The 20,301-nt window shown below is 42.3% G+C and overlaps 2 protein-coding genes and 1 non-coding gene across 3 annotated transcripts; all 3 read right to left on the bottom strand.

Moving 5' to 3' along the window:
* Positions 1 to 6,066: 6,066 nt before the first annotated feature.
* Positions 6,067 to 6,173, bottom strand: LOC112725660 (small nucleolar RNA R71). Its single transcript, XR_003164753.1, has one exon. It is a non-coding gene; the product is annotated as a small nucleolar RNA R71 (small nucleolar RNA).
* An 8,102-nt stretch (positions 6,174 to 14,275) lies between these two features.
* On the bottom strand, positions 14,276 to 14,707 carry LOC140176154 (uncharacterized). Its single transcript, XM_072206044.1, has one exon. The coding sequence runs from the start codon at positions 14,705 to 14,707 to the stop codon at positions 14,276 to 14,278; it is 432 nt and encodes a 143-aa protein (XP_072062145.1).
* Positions 14,708 to 17,767: 3,060 nt separating this feature from the next.
* Positions 17,768 to 18,334, bottom strand: LOC112721541 (uncharacterized). The gene has a single exon (XM_025772595.1). The coding sequence runs from the start codon at positions 18,332 to 18,334 to the stop codon at positions 17,768 to 17,770; it is 567 nt and encodes a 188-aa protein (XP_025628380.1).
* Between the last annotated feature and the right edge of the window lie 1,967 nt (positions 18,335 to 20,301).

Raw genomic sequence — 20,301 nt, 5'->3', positions numbered from 1 at the left:
TTACTTTCCCGCCATTTAATTTTCTGCAATTCTCAACTCAAATTCTGGATTCGCTCAACTAGAACGTTCCTCTAGTTAAAGTTGCTTGATCAATCAATCCCTGTGGGATTCGACCTCACTCTATTGTGAGTTTTTACTTGACGACAAATTTGGTACACTTGCCGAAGAAAATTTGTTGAGAGACAAGTTTTCCGTGCATCAAGTTTATGGCGCCGTTGCCGGGATTGATTGTGCATCAACAATGATTAAATTGGGGGATAACTAGATTGAGCATTTTAGTTTTGTTTGATTTAATTTTCTGTTTGAGTCATTTACTTTCTGTTTTAGTTAATTTCTTCCCTTCCCCCTACTTTTTCTTTGTTATTTACCATTCATTTCACTAACCCACTAACTGTTTGATATATTGCATCACTCACACTAATAGTAATTCTGACAGAAATACTTTCTGCATCTATTTTCCTTGCTTGTACTTGTTGGTTGTATGACAGGGAGAAGAAGCGGGGCTTCAACTTCCTTTGATTCTGAACCTGAGAGGACCTTCTTGAGATTAAGAAGGGAAGCAAGAGGAAAAAGAGTAGTTGGTGCTGAGGAAGATGAGAAATACTTTGAACCAAACATGGAAGAAAATATGGAAAATCATCATGAAGAAGAAGCTCACAACCATGGTGGAGGAGGACGAGCAAATCATGCTGGGGAGGATAGAAGAGTCACTACAAGAAAAAAGGCCTATGGCCACGCTTTTTTCTTGCCACGCTTCAAAAGCGTGGCCAAAAGTGGTCAATGGCCACGCTTTTATGAGGGTGGCGATAGATAAGAGATTTGGCCACTTTTTTTTTTGCCACGCTTCAAAAGCGTGGCGAAAAGGATCAACAGCCACGCTTTTGTAAGGGTGGCAATTGATTAGAGAAAAGGCCACGTTTTTTTTCTGCCACGCTTCAAAAGCCTGGCCATAGAGAGAAACAAGGACGTTTTAAAAGCGTGGCGACAGGGTTTCATTACGGCCATGCTTAAAAAGCGTGGCTATATGCTGGTACACCATTGCCACGCTTTAAAAGCGTGGCCAAAGGTTTCTTTTCTGCCACGCTTCAAAAGCGTGGCCGTAGAGAGCAACAATAACGTTTTAAAAGCGTGGCGAGAGGGGCCCCAACCAATTGACCCAAACCCGGCTCCCAAACCCGGCTCCCAACCCGGCCCAAACCCGGCCCCCAACCTAATCTCTCTTTTCCCTTCGAAACCACTAACCCTAATCTCTCTTTCACCTTCGAAACTACTCGCGTGTATCGGAAGAGCTCCTCCCTTCACCTTCGCCTTCGTCACTGATGGAAACCACTTCTTCTTCATCTTGTTAATCTTCGTACCCTTCTTCTCTTTCTTGTTCTTCTTCGAATCATTGTGGATCTCTCTGTTCACCTTCAAGCTCCAGCAAACATGGTCGACGGCAAGCTCCTCCCTCTTCTTCTCCTCCAAGCACTCTTAGCCGCGCTTCCGCCGCCGTTGGTTGCCGTTAACGTTCGCATCTTCGTTCAGCCGTCGTCTTCGTTCGCGTTCTTCGCCGTTCAAGTTTGCTCGGCGTTCACCGTTCGCGTTCACTCGCCGTTCACCGTTCGGGTTCGCGTTCGTCTGGAAGCCACGTTGCCCTGCTTCAAACTCTGCGACCAACCCGTGCGCTCCACCTAGCCGTCGAACTGCTCTCTTTTGTCGCCGCCGTGAGTTCCCTAAACCCACCACCAGACAATACACTCACACAACACCAATACTCTGCTTGAAACTCTGCAACTTCTTATTTCTATTACAATAAGTAACTATTTGGTTTGGCAGTGGTTTAGATTTTTTTCATAGACCGAATTAAAGTATACAATAGTTATGTTCTCTTCTCTATCACATTGATACTAAGCTTTGAATTCTCTTATTTTGTTTCAAGTTTTCGCACTCAACATGTTTGATGAAATGCTTTAACCATATTTCGGGTTGGTTTTATCATTTCTAGCTTTTAGAAACTTAGTAAGTTGATTGCATGTGAAATTAGAATAATTGGATCTTAGTAATTAGGAAATTTTAGCAGCAAAAATAGCATCTTTGTAGAAAACATATTAGCATGATGATTCCACTTGCATTAGTGTTCTTCTGGTAAATTTTAACTGTTAGTGTGAACTTGTTAATTTGATAATTGTTCTTGTGTTGTTATTCTGTTGTTCTTCTGTTATTTTTATTTTATTTTTTTTGTTGTGATTTTCTGTTTTTGAACCTGTTAAGTTGATAATCTGCTATTGTTTTTGAACCTGGTTTGAGGATAGGCTCCAAGACTTACCAGATGTCCCTAATAATGAATTGATGATTCCCGAAGACCCTGAATGTAATAAGGAAGGTGAGCTCTCTTGAATGACTAAGGTTCTTAGTGTAGCTTGTGCTTGTGCTTTGCTCGAGCAGTGCTTATCACTGCTGCTTAAGTATGCTGTAGCCAATGTACTTTCTGTTAAGATATTTTTTTTGACTATTTTATTGCTTTAAAATGTCTCATAAAAACTGAAATTTGGTTAGTTGCAATGGAAATGGATTGTGACTTAAACTAAGCTTTAACTAAAATGTTAGTGATTTGAACACTGGATTTCTTTGCTTTAGGGAAGACTTTGTCTGATAATTATGACTATTCAGTTCTGTTCCGTTTCTGTCCCATTTTGTTTCGTATCTGGTTCTCCCCTTGGCTTCTTCTTCTCTTTGTTTCTCTGTCCCTTTTTTCTTTTTTCTTTTCTGCTTTGCAGCTCTAATTTTCTACAATTGTTGCTTCACATATTCTTGTTTACTGTGGCATTAATGAAAGAAGTTCTCCGTCTAATACCTTGCTCTCAATAATACGAGATTTCCTGTTTGACAAAAAAAATTTATTCTTTTAATGCACTGTGGTTTTTAGTTTCTAGTTTTTTTCTGTTTAGTCAATCTTATTTGTAACTAAAGAGGTTGACCTTTCTGTTCTTCCTTGCAATTCTTATGGCTTGACTTCCTGGATCTTGCATGTCTTCTTTTGGTTGTCTAATCTTTCTTGGTTATTCTTAAGATTCCATATATAAAATTTATCATGTTTTGAACAAAGTGAGCATATCATGGCTGATGTATGTTGCTGGTTATTATAATAGCTCCTTGTCAGAAACTTGAAGATCAAAGGGATTTTTTGAACCATTGCCTGTGAAGCAAGGCGAAGAAGCACATTAGTACACCTATTCCACATGATTCATACTCCGTTCTTTCTGTGAGCAGTTCTGGGAAGTAAGTTCTTTCTTACTTTTAATTTATTTCCATAATTCAATCGAATTAACTAATGTTTTTAATTCTTAAATGTAACAGATGGTTTCGCTTTTCTTTATAGAATATACAACACATAAAACTGTTACTATTGTGATTCAAAATTTATTTATAATGTTTTGTGGTTTATTTTATATGCTTTTTATCTTAATATGGTTAAGCAAAAGCATTTTGTTTGTTAAATAGCAGTACTGTGGTTGTTTTCTGAATGCACAAATATGTGCAGGTATGTTGACCAGTTTGATGAAACAGACCCAAAAGAATCAAGGCTGATGTCAACATTCTTCAACACACTCTTGCAGTCTTGCTTGCAGTGTGCCTTGGTGGTGCTGTCAGCTTAACCTTCATTATGTGGATACAAATCCATAAAGGATGGGATTGGGGATTTGGGATTGGCACCACTGCTATGTTACTTGGCATCATTATCTTTGCTGTTGCATTGCCACTATACAGAATTCATCCTGCTAAAGGAACAAGTGCTTTACTTGAGATCGTGCAGGTATCTGTTGTATACATGCCTCAGTGGTGTTGGTTTTAACTTAATCAGCATTACTCTCGAATTTTGATAGGCTTAATACCCCAGACGATGACATCTATAGTGGTTGCAAACTCCTTATTGCACTTATTCATGTTTTTAATTTCCAGGTCTATGTTGCTGCAGTCCGGAATAGAAGACTTACCCTTCCTGAAGATCCTGCAGAACTATATGCGATTGAGCAGGACAGGGAAGCTACTTTGGAAACAGAGTTTCTACCTCATAGAGATATTTACAGGTTCAATTTTCCTTCTTGTAACTATTAAAGGACACATATAGTTCTACACAAATAGAATTATGTGAACTTAAGTTCACCTATAAACACTATTTTACATTTTATATGAACTTAAATTCATCTTGTAACACTTATTTTTACATTTTATTGGTTCAGCCTTAAGTATGGGCTGAACATTCTACAGGGCATTGAAGGTGAAAACAAGAATTCAAAGAAATCGCTGAAGGTAATTTAATTGCTGATTTTCATCTCTTTTGTTGTGCCTATTACTGTTTGAATCAAATCTTCAGCACCCATGGCCAACTGTAATTGAATTTTGCATTGTAGCCTCGTAAACATGTTTTAGATGGAACTTCAATTACTTGTTTCGTTGGTGGTTCTTTACTAAAATATATGAGGACTATTCTTCACTTATTAATTCCTATTGTTGTTTTTCTTTTTTCCCTTCCCCATTTTGCTCAGGATTTAGTTACTGAACATGAATTTGAGAAAAACTGCTTGATGTGATTTCTCCAAGTGATATTGGGGTCACTTTTGATGTGATTTTGGTCATGCTTCCTCTACAGACAATGCTTGCGAAGGAGACAAAAGGAGAAAAGATTGAAGATGGGGTTGGGAGTTCTTGCTCTTCCATTTACCTTTGTGGCTCACCTTCTAGCAATGGCTGCTATTGTCATGGTCTGGCTTTGGATCATACACTTCAGGGGTGGCTTTTTTCTCCTACCATTACATTGATGAAGTAGTAGCTGAACTGATTTGGGACTGGGTTTAGTTTTTAATACAATCATTTATATATAACACAAGATAATCATATAATATTACACAAGTTGAAGTTACTAATCTATATTAAGCCCTTATATATCTTATGTTTGTGACTATTATTATATATAAATTGTCAATATATAGTTAGTGAATTACCCCTAACTTACGTATTCCTTTTTCTTGATATAGATCCATTCTGTTCTTATGCTAATCGAGATTTATTTTGTATTTAAGTAATAGTTTTTTAATGTATAAAACAATTATAGTAAATTATATATCTCACTAATTATTGTTTGATTTGTCTTGTAATAAAAATTGCATACTATATTTGAAGGTTTGGTAATAAAAAAGGAATGAAAATTTATAGTGTAGCAATGAAGATCAAGTAAGGGAAAGAAATTTTTTTTTTTAATTTAACAAGGCTTTCGCCACGCTTTTAAAGCGTGGCTGTATATTTTGCTATGGCCACGCTTTTAAAGCGTGGCCGTATCTCTTCCTATTGCCACGCTTTAAAAGCGTGGCTGTATCTCCACCTATCGCCACGCTTTAAAAGCGTGGCCAGATCTGCCCTATCGCCACGCTTTTATAGCGTGGCCATATCTCTACCTATCGCCACGCTTTTAAAGCGTGGCCGTATTTCCCACCTACAGCCACGCTTTTTCAAGTGGCAGTTTGTAAAAAAGCTTGGCAAACAAAAAGCGTGGCAATAGACTGCAAAAAGCGTGGCGATAGAGCAACCGCCACCCTTTGATAGGCCACCCTTTCGAAAGCGTGGCGATAGCTCAAAAAGCGTGGCGAAAAGCTATCGCCACGCTTTTTTCAGCTTTTCGCCACGCTTTAAAAGCGTGGCAAAAGACGTGTTTTCTTGTAGTGAGTTTTAGGCTCTTACATCAATCTAAAGCTAGGAAACTGTGGAAGTAGCATCCAAAAGCCAACCATCCATGCCAACAATTTTGAACTAAAACCACAGCTCATCACCCTTGTGCAGAATAACTGTTTGTTTGGAGAAAGTGTCCAAGAAGACCCTAATCAACATCTAACCACCTTCCTGAGAATATGTGACATAGTGAAGTCTAATGGTGTTCATCCTGACGCCTATAGACTGCTCTTATTTCCATTCTCACTCAAAGATAAGGCAGCCAAGTGGCTGGAGTCTTTCCCAAAGGAGAGCTTGACAACTTGGGAAGATGTGTTGAACAAATTCTTAGCAAGATTTTACCCCCCTCAACGAATCAATAGGCTGAGAGCTGAGGTCCAAACTTTTAGGCAACAAGATGGTGAGACTCTTTATGAAGCATGGGAGAGGTTTAAAGACCTAACAAGGAGGTGCCCACCAGATATGTTCAACGAATGGGTGCAGCTGCACATTTTCTATGAAGGCCTGTCATATGAATCAAAGAAGGCAGTGGACCATTCATCCGGAGGATCTTTGAACAAGAAGAAGACCATTGAGGAGGCCATAGATGTCATTGAAACTGTAGCAGAGAATGACTATTTCTATGCTTTCGAAAGAGGGAACACAAGAGGAGTGATGGAGCTAAACAATGTAGATGCTCTGCTGGCCCAAAACAAGATCATCACCCAGCAGCTGGCTGACCTCACCAAGAAGATGGAGAGGAACCAAGTAGCAGCAATCGCCACTTCATCAACAACCCAAGAAGGAGTGAATGAAGAAGCAGATGGTAGTCAGGAGCAAGCCAACTACATTGGGAATTCACCTAGGCAAAACCATGATCCATACTCCAAGACCTACAACCCTGGACGGAGGAATCACCCAAACTTTGGATGGGGAAATCAACAAGACCAAAGCCTTGATCAAAGACGCCCAAATCCCAACAATGCAGCTCACCAACATTTCACATCTAGGCCATATCAACACTCCCATAACAACACCTCTCCACATTCACATCAAAACCAAAATAACTTACCTCATCCTTCCACCTCTAATCACGATCTACAAGCATTTGATGACAGACTCTCAAGGATTGAGAATCTACTTGAAGGAATAGGCAAGGAGATTTAAGACGACAACGTGTTCAAGGAAGAAGTGCGAGCAAGTTTCAAGAATCAGGGAGACACAATCAAGAGGTTGGAATCTCAAGTGGGGTATCTCTCTGAGCAAATTCCCAAATGCACAGATGGATTCCCAAGTGACACAGAGAAGAATCCGAGAGGTGAAACAAAGAAAGTAAGATGGGAAGATTGCAAGATGGTCACTATAAGTGATAAGGAGACTGAAGACAAGCCAAGCAAGCTGTCAGAACAACCTGAAGATACCTCAGTAGAGAAGAAGGAAAAAGATCATCAAGAACCAGAAATCTCACAACAGAAGCTGCTGAGACTCTATGCACCTTTTCCCTAACTGCTCAATGGTGCTGTGGAGAAGAGAATATATTAAAGGTTTCTAGATTTGTTTGCATCTCTGCATGTCAACATACCATTCATCAAGACTATTCAACAAATGCCCGCATACATCAAGTATATGAAGGAGCTGCTTTCCAGGAAAAGCTCACTCAAGGGAGGCCAAACTATAGTGATGAACAAGGAGTGCAGTGCCCTTATTCAACCGCAGTTGCCTACAAAAAGAAAAGATCCGGGGAGTTTTCATGTCCCCTGTGCCATAGGAGAAACAATATTTGATAAAGCACTCTGCGATTTAGGAGCCAACATCAACTTAATGCCCTTATCCCTGGTAAAGAGGCTACAGATCAATGAGATATTGCCCACAGATGTAGTCATCAGGCTGGCTGACAAAACTCAAAAACAAGCAATAGGGGTGGTGGAAAATGTGTTGTTAAAGGTTGGGAAATACTTTCTTCCCATAGACTTTGTCATCTTGGACATGGAAGAGAGCCACACTCACCCAATCATATTGGGAAGACCATTCCTAGCTACGGCCAGAGCACTCATAGATGTGGAGCGAGGGGAGCTAATATTGAGGATCCATGATGAATGACTCAGCTTTAATGTCTTCAAACTCTCACAAGAAGCAGACCAAGAAAACAAAGAACTAAACAAAGATCATAATGAGATGATGAAAGAGGAAGCAAGAACTGAAGGACAACAAGCCCACCTGGGAAAACCCTTGGTTGATGAACAAGAAAATAAGCAGTGGTCACAACTCAAGGAAAAGCTGGAGGAACCTAAACCACCAGAGACATGTGAAGACAACAACAAAATTTTCTTAGAAGAAGAAGTCACCAAGAGCAAGGCAACATCAAAAGGGACAAGGAAGAAGGTACCAAGGGGGTGGAGCAACAAGAAGATCCCTACGGAAGGCTTCTCTCTAGGGGATAAAGTGATCTCAGCTTACTTCCCAGATATCCCCCCTAATCTCCCAACTGTACCATCTCAGTTACCTAAGGTTTTCACTATCAACAGAGTTCTCTTCTTGGAATATGTGGAGATCATTGATACAACCAATGGATATAAGTCCAAGGCAAGAGGGGAGGACTTTAAGAACTACCAACCACCCTGATGAGGGAGAAACGTCAAGCTAGTGACGCTAAAGAAGCGCTTCATGGGAGGCAACGCATGTTTTATATGCTTTTAGAAAATAGTGAATAAGTCAATATTCGTGAATTCCGACCCAAACTTGACAAAAACTTGGTGAAATCCTTAAAATGCAGTATATAGTGAAGAACAAGTTTGGTGTTCAAAACATGCCAAGAAAGCATGAATGCAACCCAAAGCATGCTAGTCTTGGTGCTTTGAACAACAACCTCTTCATCACAATGCTTGAAACTAAGTTTGGTGCCACCCCATGGTGCCACCAATGTGCATATAAGGATACACAGTTAGTTAGTTAGTTGGAGTTCATGAATAAACAAAATCTTTTCTTCTTTTTATTTTAGCCGTAAAGTTTAAATAGTTTTTAGGACATTAATTTTTCTTATTTTATAGGAAAAAGGAGAGGAACATTGAAGGAGATTGATTGGACAATTGAATGAAGAAGGCTCGGCCACTTCATGAAGAGGGTACTACACACATGCCTCAAGGAGGAATGCATTGGGAATGGTTGCCATGCAACATTGGAAGAAGAACAAATGTGGAAACTGAACCAACTCCATCATAAAGTTGGTAATCCTCGTGCTTATTCCATACAAAACCCCATCCGTTCATCATACACCAACCCCATCAATCCACACCTTTCATCTCTTCCTCACCTCCCTATATAAGTGAGTCCTAGTCCATACTTACCCTTCACACTCAAATTTCCACTCTCCACAATCCACACTTTCGACGTCCAAAACCTCTTCATCACACCTCATCCTAACCAACCAAATTCTTCATCCATCCTTACCTTCAAACCCCCTCACACAGCAACTCAAATTCATGGCATCATCAAGCTTCAAGAGGCAAAAGAGGAAGGAACCAATGGTGAGCATTCCTTTTGATGAGAAGAGGTTCAAAACTGCCTTCCATGAACAAGAGTTTGAGCGGATAAAGCTCAAAAAGATACTGCCCGAATTAACGTTCCAAATCAATGAAGACGAGTGCCCACAGATTCAGGAGAAAATTGAGCAAAGAGGGTGGCAAGGGCTCACGAATCTAGAGGGGAAGATCAATGCAAACCTCATCAAAGAGTTCTATGTGAATGTGGTTAGAGAAGACAAAACCAAGGCCCCAACCTTCAAAAGCTATGTAAGAGGAAAGGAGGTGGACTTTAGCCCAAATGCTATAACAAGAGCTCTGCACCTAAAATCACCACATTTTGATGAGCTTAGTTGTCAAGCAAGAGTAAGTAAGAGCCTTGATGATGATGAACTCAAACAAATTGTGAACGACATATGTGTTATAGGAGCTGACTAGGAAAGATATGCGGATAAGAGACCCAGGTTCATCAAGAGAGGAGACCTCAGCCCTGAGGCCAAGGGATGGTTTGAACTTGTGAGGAGATCTATCTTACCAGCAGCCAACAATTTTGAGGTCAATGTCAATCGGGCTACTATGGTACATTGCTTAGTACAAGGTGGAGATATAAATGTGCACGAGCTTATAGCAGAGGGGATTCAAGAGTCAGCTGAGAAGATTGATTCGGGTGCCAGGCTTTGGTACCCCAGTACCATCCTCAGATTGTGCACGAAGGCCAAGGTTGTCTTCGAGGATAGCAACGCAGATTGGTTAAATCCGGGGAGGCTGATGACCTTTCAGCGGCTAACTTATGTGAAACCAGCCCAACAACAAAGAAGACCTCACATAGGAAAGCCAAAATCAAAAGGAGTAGCTCACCAAGAGGAGCCTCATCAAGAAGAATATCAACAAGAAGAGCATCATGACCAAGCCAACGTGAATATGAATCACCTTCTAAGGGCCATTGAAGATTTGGGGATGAGACAAATGGAAGGACAAGAGCAAATATTGCTGCTTCAATCCAAATGGATGAGCCTACAAGAGGAGTGGCAGAAACAACAGATGGAGCAGCAACAGGAACAATACTCCCAACTCACTCAAGCCATCCACCAAGTTACTGCGAGACAAGAACGTCAAGATAAGCATTTGCAAGAACTCAATCAGCGGCAACTAGCTCATATGAGAGCATTCAATGAGTTCAGTGTACTTAATGAAGGACGGTAGCTACATAGGGAGGAGTTCAACATAAACACTCAGGCCAAGTTGAACTACATGTCTAGTAATATGCATCATCTACACTATGCCATCCCTACATATGATGAGGTCCAAAAATATTTTGTAGAACAAGAAGAGAGGAAGGTGAAACAGCAGAAGGAAATACTCAAGAAGAAGATGGAAGATGGTGGTTTCTGGAAGAAGCTGATTGGAAAAGGCAAAGGGAGTGGGAGTACAAGAAATCAAGAGACAAGTAAGGAGGCGAGCATGGGCAACCACATGAGTAAAAGGTGGTGGAGTTCCTTCTTTAGTCCATCTTTTTCTATGCTTTGAATAAGGAAGATCTTGTATGAAATAGAACTTGCTTCCATGTTATCTTTAAACCTTTTTAAATTCTGTCTTTTAAGTTTTTGTGTTGAAAAGGTCTATGTTTGCTGGTCTTTATGTCACTGCACCCTTACTTTACTTACTTGTATGTTTATCCCTTTGAATCAAATGAAAAAAAGAGAATGAGTATTTTTAAAGACTAGAGAGGAGTTCATACTATGGAATAAGTTCATGAGTTTATGGTATAGTCATAAGTTAGCTAAGTTGGTTCAACCATAAGGTGGGAAGACAACTATCTGTCCTGAATCATATGCCTTGAATACATCCCATGAGACTAGCTAAATAAGAAGATCCTAATAAGAAAAAGGGAAAGAACAATAAAGGTTGAAAAATAAAAGAAAAAGAGTAAGCAATAAGGCTAGGCACCAATGGTTTTAATCTTGAGGCATGTGTCTGTGGTGCTCCTGTGTGAGGGATCTACCTGGATGAATAAGCTTTTAGGGGTGCCTTATCACTTGGTAACTTGGGTTAACCAACTCGGGATTATCAGCTGAAAGTCCACTATCAAGAGTAACCCTCACTACAGAACATTTAGTAACCCAAAGAGGTGTTGGACACCAAGGTCTCAAGAAAAGAAAACAAATAAACTATATACCTGTGGTGTGTATGTGTGGGGGAGAGACTTGAGCAAGTAAGTCCTTAGGAGTGCTTCAACACTTAGCACCTTGAACCAACTGGTTCGGGAGTGTTGGCTGAAAGCTTATTTTAAAGAGTTGCCCCCTTACAGAGCACTTAGCTTAAGAACAAAAATAAGCCCTGAAATAACAACAAAAGGATCAATGAATAAAAGTCTCATGGGATGCAATCACAGTGAGTATTCTAGGACATGATAAAGGTCTGAAAGCCAGGAATGAACCTAAGTTGCTATGCATGAAACCACCATAAAACCAGGGACATGACTTCCACAAGAATGACTCATTTCTCTTGACATTCCATTCATCATTCTCTTGTTCTAGTACTTGCTTAGGGACAAGCAAGCTTTAAGTTTGGTGTTGCGATGCCAGGGCATTTTGGCCAGTTTCACTGACCTTTTCTTTACTATTTTTAGGGTAGTTCCATGCATTTCCTTAGGAAATAAGATAGTTTTGGGTAGATATTCACTTACATCTTGATTCAAGTATACATTGTGCACTTTACATGATTTCATGAGGGTTTTGCATAAATTTAAGGACAAATTGGATGTTGCATTTCCCATGACTTGGACTAGAACTTTGATGCACTTTATTGCTTGATTTCAGGACAAAGGAAGCAAAGAAGAACCACATTAGTGGCTACGTTAGTTACACTAACGTTAACACTAACGTGGAATGGGAGTAACTTGCAAAGTTAATGAGAAATGTAATTGCCAATAACGCTCTCGAAGCCATCATTGCCCACGTTAAGAGTCACGCTAACTAAGTTAACGTGAACTCTAACGTGGAAGAAAAGAAATGGAGCCAACGTTAGTGACACTTAACATTATCACTAACGTTGGACCAAGCTCATAAGTGGCCACGTTAGTTGCCACGTTAACTTAGTTAACGTGGCCTCTAACGTTAGGAAGAAAGGGGGGAAGCCAACGTTAGTTGACATTCAACATTATCACTAACGTTGGCTAAGTCACATTAAGCCACGTTAACTTCCACGTTAACCTAGTTAACGTGGAAGCTAACGTGAGGAAACAAAGTGGTCGACAACGTTAGTGACACCAAACATTGTCACTAACATTGGAAGGAACCCACACAAACCCCAATAAGCCACGTTAACTCCCACGTTAACCTAGTTAACATGGAAGCTAACGTGAAGAAGGAAGGTGATCGCCAACGTTAGTGACACCCAACATTGTCACTAAAGTTGGAAGGAGCCCACACTTGCCACCATGAGCCACGTTAACTCCCACGTTAACTTAGTTAACGTGGAAGTTAACGTGAGGAGAAGGATGATGAGCCAACGTTAGTGACATTCAACATTGTCATTAACGTTGGAGATGGCTAGCACGGCCACGTTAACCTAGTTAACGTGGACTCTAACGTGGGAGCTAAGGGGCACATTGGAACGCTAGTGACAATGTTAAGTGTCACTAACGTTCTCGAAGGTTGGCAAGCCTACGTTACAAGAGCCACGTTAACTAAATTAACGTGGACTCTAACATAGGGAAGGGGGAGGCTTCTCAACGTTATTCGGAAAGTTGAGTCCCAATAACGTGCGCGAAGGACATAGAGGCAACGTTAGTGGCAACGTTTGTGCCACTAACGTTGAGGTTAACGTGGCTCTTACTCGGGTGAGGAATGTTAGTGAAAAAGTTGAATGTCATTGAACGTTAACACCACTAACGTCCTGAGCTAAAGTCTCTGCCCACTTCACACTTTCTCCCTGCAAGTAAAGCCAAGCCCAATGAAGAAGATAACTGCTTCAAACTCAAGATCCAAAGGCCCAGACCCAAGACTTGAGGAGCCAACTAAAAGAGCAGAAGAGTAGTATATATAGGAGTAGCTTTGAATTATTTAGTGAGTTGGAAAATAGAGGGAGCCTTTTTGGGCATAGAATTACTCTCTGTATTTTACTTTCTCTGCACTTCTAGTTTCATCATGTATTCTCCATCTTTGTTTTCATTTTCCAGAGCTATGAACAATTAAACCCCTTTCATTGGGTTAGCGAGCTCTGTTGTAATTTGATGGATCAATACTAGTTTTCATTATTCTTCTTCTATCTTTTCTCTTGATTTTACTTGAAAGCTTTCGATCTTCATCCAATTGGGTAGTTATCTTGGAAAAGAAGCTTTTCATACTTGGATCTCTTCTGAACCTTGAAAGAGGAATGAAGAGATCATGCTAGAAATGCTTTCTCATGCTGGACCAAATTGGGTTTGGATGGATATGTGACTATAATTCTCTCAACACTTGATTTAGGAAATGCATGTGGTATAATCAGTGACCATACTTCATCTCTTCTCATGAGCAATTGACCAAGGAATTGGCTATTGATCAAGATTTGAGAGATTGAATTACAAGGAATTGTAATTCGATCACTTAAGATTGCCAAGGAGATCAATGAGTGCATTAATTGAGGAAGAGATGAAAATGAAATTGATCCGGAGAATGCAACATATCCTGAGCCCAATGAACTCCCCATTTCTGATCTTACCCATTCTCTTTAATTTCTGTTGTTTACTCTTATGAGAAATTCCCCCATTCCCATTTACAATTTTGTAATTTACTTTCCATCATTTACATTCAGTTCTTCATTTTCAGCATTTACTTTTTGTTATTAACTTTCCCGCCATTTAATTTTCTGTAATTCTCAACTCAAATTCTGGATTCGCTCAACTAGAACATTCCTCTAGTTAAAGTTGATTGATCAATCAATCCCTGTGGGATTCGACCTCACTCTATTGTGAGTTTTTACTTGACGACAAATTCGGTACACTTGCCGAAGGAAATTTGTTGAGAGACAAGTTTTCCGTGCATCAGTTGACCGGGTGCCGTAGGGAAGGGTCCGACGAGGTCGATCCCCTAGGTGCCGAACGGACGCTCTGCCGATATGATGCTGAGCTGGTGTGGGCTGGCCTGGTGGATATTGGCGTGCCTTTGGCATTTATCGCAGTTTTTCACCAACTGCATGGAGTCCCGGATAACCGTGGGCCAGAAGTAACCTGCCCTGATGATTCTTTGGGCTAGGGTTTTACCTCCGATGTGGTGGCCGCAGCAACCTTCATGGATTTCACGGAGTATGTACTCCGTGTCCCCGGGCTTGACGCATTTGAGCAGGGGTTGTGAGAATCCGCGTTTGTATAGGTGTCCTGTGACAACTGTGTAGTTGGCAGCTTCCCTTTTTATCCGTTTTCCCTCTTTGGGGTCTTCTGGTAGTGTTCCGTCGAGGAGGTATTGCAGGATAGGGTAGGTCCATGATCCTTGGCTGGAGAGTGTCAGATAAGCATTAGTCATTGTCGATATGGACGGTGACTTGACGACTTCCTGAATTAGTGATTTGTTGCCGTGTCCTGGTTTGGTACTGGCTAGTTTGGAAAGTAGGTCTGCCCTGGCATTTCGTTCCCTAGGGACGTGTTGTATGGTAACGTGTTCAAATCCTTCTTTCAGTTCGTTTAACTTGGCGAGCTATTGTTGGAGTAGGGGATCTCGCGTCTGGTAGTCTCCGTTAATTTGGGAACTGACTACCTGTGAGTCGGTACTCACTTCCAGGACCTTTGCTCCGACTTCCTTGGCTAGGGCTAGGCCTGCCAGGAGGGCCTCATATTCTGCCAGGTTCTTTGAAACTGGGAACTCGTATCGTACTGATTGTTCGATCGTGACCCCTTTTTAACTTTCGAGTATGACTCCGGCGCCTCCATCGGTGACGTTTGATGAGCCGTCGACGTGTAGTTTCCATGATTCGGGGGTGGAATTTCCCGGGGTCATCTCGGCGATGAAATCGGCCATGGCTTGTGCTTTGATCGCATTTCGGGGTTCGAACTTGATCTGGAATTGGGATAGTTCGATGGACCACGCAAGCATTCTTCCCGCTAGGTCGGGTTTTTGTAGCACCTGTTTGACCGCTTGGTCGGTTCGGAACATGACAGGGTGGGCCTGGAAGTATTGTCGCAGGCGCCGAGAGGCCGTGAGGAGTGCGAAAGCTAACTTTTCTAGGCGCGAGTAGCGGGTTTCCGCATCTTGCAAGGCTTTGCTTATAAAGTATACGGGTTTTTGTTCTTTCTTCTCGTTTTCGCGGATGAGTGCTGCTGCGAGTGCTTCTTCCGTTATGGAGAGGTATAGTATAAGTAGAGTGTCTCCCCTGTTTGGGGTTTGGCGAGGACTGGTGGTTCCGCTAGGACTCTTTTAAAATGTTGGAATGCTTGTTCACATTCTGTCTCCCATTTGAAGGGGGCTCCTTTCTTCATCAGTTTGAAGAAAGGGATTGCTTTTTGAGCCGATGCTCCGAGAAAGCGTGATAGCGCCTTCAGTCGGACGGTGAGCTTTTGGATGTCGTTAAGGTTTCTTGGGTTCGTAATCTCAAGGATGGCGCGACATTTCTCTGGGTTAGCTTCAACTCCGCGTTGAGTGATCATAAAGCCGAGAAACTTCCCTGCCTCCATTCCGAAGGCACATTTTTCCGGGTTGAGTTGCATTTGGTGCTTTCGTAGGGTGTTCATTATGACCTTGAGGTCACTGATAAGTTGTTCGCCGGATTTGGTTTTGGCGAGCATGTCGTCTATGTAAACTTCTAGTTTGCTTCCGGATAGGTTTTGAAATATCTTGTTGACAAGTCTTTGGTAGGTGGCTCCAGCGTTTTTCAGGCCGAAGGGCATCACTGTGTAGTAGTACGTCCCGTCTGGGGTGATGAACGCTGTTTTTCCTTCGTCGGGTTGGTGCATCAGAATCTGGTTGTAGCCGGAGTATGCATCCATGAAGCTGAGGTATCGATGGCCTGATGCGGCATCTACTAATCCGTCAATGTTTGGTAGGGGAAAGGCGTCTTTTGGACAGGCTTTGTTGAGGTCCGTGTAATCGACGCACATTCGCCACTTCCTATTAGATTTCTTTACTAGCACGATATTGGCTAGCCAGGTCGTATAGGGGAGTTCCTTGATGAAGTTGGCTTCGAGTAGGGCTTTAACTTGCCTTCTGACCTCGGCGGCTCGGTCTGGTGACATTTTTCGTCTCCTTTGTGCTACTGGTTTGGCTTTGGGGTCCACGGCCAGCCGATGGGACATTAGGTCGGGATTTATGCCCGGCATGTCGGCTGGTGTAAATGCGAATAGGTCTCTATTTTGTTTTAGAAATTGGGAAAGGTCTTCTTTAAGATCGTACGGGAGGTTCCCGTTAATGAAGGTGTATTCCTCTTTGGTTGGCCCTATTTGTAATTTTTCCATGTCACCTTCTGGCTCTGGCCTGGGTTGGTCGTCTTGCCGAGCGTCCAGTTCGGCTAGGATTATTTCGGCCGCGTCCTGGGATTTCTTTCGTAGGGCTAGGCTGGTGTTGTCGCACTCTGCTGTGACCTTCCGGTCTCCGTGGATAGTACCGATAGAGCCGTCTTCGGTTCTGAACTTCATGAGGAGGTACTTGGTAAAAATGACGGCGGAGAAGTCATTGATTGTTTTTCTTCCGAGAATCACGTTGTAGGCAGTGGAGTCTTTTAAGATTATAAATTCGGATAGGATTGTCTTCTTCTGGTTACATGTCCCTATGGTGATGGGAGGGTGATTGAGCCGTCCGGTTTAAGAAAGTTGTCTCCGAGTCCCGTGACACTGTTGCGGCATGTTTGGAAGTTGTTGTTGTGGAACCCGAGTTTGTCGAAGGCTCCTCAGAAGAGGATGTTTGAGTCTGCACCGGTGTCCACCAGTATCCTTCGTACTAGTCCTGTTCCGATCCTTGCCGAGATGACGAAAGGGGCGTCTTCAGCCGAGGTGCCGTGCTAGCAGTCCTCAGGTAGGAAAGTAATCGTATTGTCGGCCATGGTGGTTTGAGTTTGGTTTCTGACGGCCATCAATTTGAGATCTTTTTTGTTAATTTTGACTTGCCTGATACGTCTTTGCCTGTGATAATATTTACTATGATGGTTGGGTCTTCCTCTGGGCTTTCTCTAGGGGGTTGTTTTTGGGTTCTTGGGTTGCGCCCTTCTCTTTCTGGCGACCTGTCTCTCTCCGCACGTTTTGGTTCTTTGATGATTTTGGTGAACTCTGGGAGCTTGCCGTCTCCTATGGCTTGTTTGAGGGCGTCTTTTAGGTCGAAACAGTCTTGTGTCCTATGCCCGTAACCTCGGTGGTAGTCACAGTAAAGGGTTTTGTTGCCTCCCGTTCTTTCCTTGAGTTGTCGGGCTTTTGGTATGTTGCCTCGATCTGCTATTTGGTGGTATATCTCGGTAATTGGTGCTGTCAGGGGCGTGTAATTAGAGAATTTGCCGATTCTTAGTGGTCGGATTGTGTTTGTGAGTTTGGGGTGGTTCCTTTGATTTTCTTTGGGTGGTGGGTTATGTCGTGGTGCCGGGTTGCCGTGTTGGGTGTGGTTGTGTTACCGCTTGTTAGTAGCGACGACCTGGCTGACCTCTTCGTCATTTATGTAATCTTTGGCGATGTTTTGGATCTCGTGCATGGTCCACACGGGTTTGGTAGTGAGGTGTTTGCGGAAGTCTTCGTTCATGAGCCCGTTGGTTAAGCAAAGGCTTGTGACTGAATCCGTGAGCCCGTTGACCATTAGGCATTCGTCGTTGAAGCGGTCGAGGTATTTTCTTGTGGATTCATCCAATTTTTGTGTGACCCCTAGCAAGCTTATGGCGTGTTTAGCTTTAGTGATTTTGGTCGTGAACTGGGCCATGAACTTTCGTGTGATGTCGTGGAAACTAGCTATGGATCCGTTTGGGAGGGCGTTGAACAATTTGATTGCTGGCCCGGCTAGGGTCACCGAGAAGGCCCTGCATCGGACTGTGTCGGCCGCTCCTTCTAGGTTCATCCTGGCCTCGAAGGCCGTTAGATGTTCTTGGGGATCTTTAGTTCCGTCGTACTTCATGTCAGTGGGTTTGTCAAAACCTTTGGGGAGTTTTGCTTTCAAGATCCTTTCCGTAAAAGGTGTCGCTCCCATTATCGTGTGGTCATTTCTTATGCGCTTGGTTTCTCGGTGTCGCCGATCTTCGTCTGAGTTGTGCTAACAACTCAGATCTCGGGAAGCGCTGCGATTGTGCCTTTTGCTGTATCGCCGCTCTGGCGATTTTTCTCGCCTGCGATCACACGAGGTGCTGCGATCGACTCTCCTATCGTGTCGCCGGGTTGGTGATCTGCCGTGGCGAGATTTTGATCTAGAAGTTGCATGGCTTCTGTGTTTGTTGTTGTATCTTTCCTTGGCGGTCAATCTGCCTTCCAGTTCCTAGACCCAGAGGCAGAGATCTTGGATGATTTGTGCTGCTTTGTCCCCCGTTTTCTCTGAGTGTCGCGGTTCTGTAACGACATGATCGTTTTCTTTATTCTGTGCATGGTGGATGGTACTTGCTATCCTTCCTTGATTTGCAACCTCCGGGTGTTCTGGGGTCGGATTCTTCGTTCGAGAGTCATCCCGGTTTGAGGAGGCTTCTTCGAGTACGTCCCCCATTCCGGTTTAGTCGGCGCAAGTGTCCCCACAAACGGCGCCAATGTACAAGATGTCTCTAGTACGGGTTGAGGGATGGATCGGGAACTTGCGGGTTGAGGTGGATGCCGGATCGCTTGACTGGAGCAATGGGGGGAGGTACCTGCAAAGACACTCCGACGCTCAAGTCATAATGGATCTGAGAGGTATAAGGTGTGTGGAATGAATGAATACCTGTAGGGACTTGGGTCCTCTATTTATAGGTGATGAGAGTTATCTTATCTTATCTTGTTTGGTTAAGATAGGGAAGACATTTGAATTCGAAAGTTGGTTAGGAGTTCTAGAGGGCCGGTTTCGGGCCTTTCTAGAAGAGAGAGGCGGGTTGGACTCGAGAAGCCGGGTTCGGGTTTAACCTCGGGTCCAGGATCCGTGGGCCGGATCCGTAACAATTTCCTTCTACTTTGTTTGTAGATCTACTTTTGTTCATTTTATTTTCTTTTAATGCAATTTAAGATAATTCATGATAATTGTGTTCCTTTTGATTGTTGTTATTAATTCCTTGCAATAATTGTTGTTAGATTCATTTGTTGATGCCAATTTACTTTGCTTTTCTTTAGTGCCTTCCAAGTGTTTGATGAAATGCTTGGTTAGATTTTAGTATAGATTTTTATCACTCTTGGCCTAGGTGGAGTAATTAGTGATGCTTGAGTTATCTAAGTCCTTTGTTTATCGATAATTAGAAGTTGCTAATTGATTTGGATACCACTAATGCTAGTCTTTCCCTTGGGAGTTGGCTAGGACTTGTAGAATCAAGTTGATTCATCCACTTAACTTTCCTCCATGGTTAGAGGTTAACTAAGTGGTAGCAATGAATAATTTGTGGTCACAATTGAGGAGGATAACTAATATAGGACTTCTAGTTCTCATATCTTGTCAAGAGCTTTGTTAGTTGTTAGTTTATTTTCATTGCCATTTATATTTCTTGTCCTTATTCCCAAAAACCTAAACATACTTCATAACCAATAATAAGGACACTTCATTGCAATTCCTAGGAAGAACGACCCGAGGTTCAATACTTCAGTTTATAAATATAGGGGTTTGTACTAGTGACAAACAATGTTTTGTATGAAAGGACTATTGTTGGTTTAGAAACTATATTGCAACGAGATTTCAATTGTGAAATTCTAGACCACACAAAAGTCTAATCATCAAAATGGCGCCGTTGTCGGAGACTTGCAATGGTGTTATGATATTGGTTATTGTATATATGTGAATAGTGTGAATAGATTTGTCTTTAGCTTGTTTACTAGTTTTTGTTAGTTCTATTTCGTTTTTCCCTTATGAATTCTCACCCTCTTGGCTATGAGTTTGGTTCTCACTATGTTGTAGGAAATGTGGGCTTTAATGATAACATGTACCAAGGATGGAACACTCCAAGTTGGGAGGAGCCTCAAGGAATTGATCACTCCTATTGGCAACAGCCTCCG

The sequence above is a fragment of the Arachis hypogaea genome, chromosome 11 (genome assembly GCF_003086295.3).
Source record: "Arachis hypogaea cultivar Tifrunner chromosome 11, arahy.Tifrunner.gnm2.J5K5, whole genome shotgun sequence".
NCBI classification, from domain to species: domain Eukaryota; kingdom Viridiplantae; phylum Streptophyta; class Magnoliopsida; order Fabales; family Fabaceae; genus Arachis; species Arachis hypogaea.
This window is presented reverse-complemented; position numbering and strand designations above follow the sequence as displayed.

What these genes read in the sequence shown, in the direction of transcription:
- LOC140176154 (XM_072206044.1), bottom strand. Translation starts at nt 14,707, where the DNA reads ATGACTAATGCTTATCTGACACTCTCCAGCCAAGGATCATGGACCTAC.
- LOC112721541 (XM_025772595.1), bottom strand. Translation starts at nt 18,334, where the DNA reads ATGGGAGCGACACCTTTTACGGAAAGGATCTTGAAAGCAAAACTCCCC.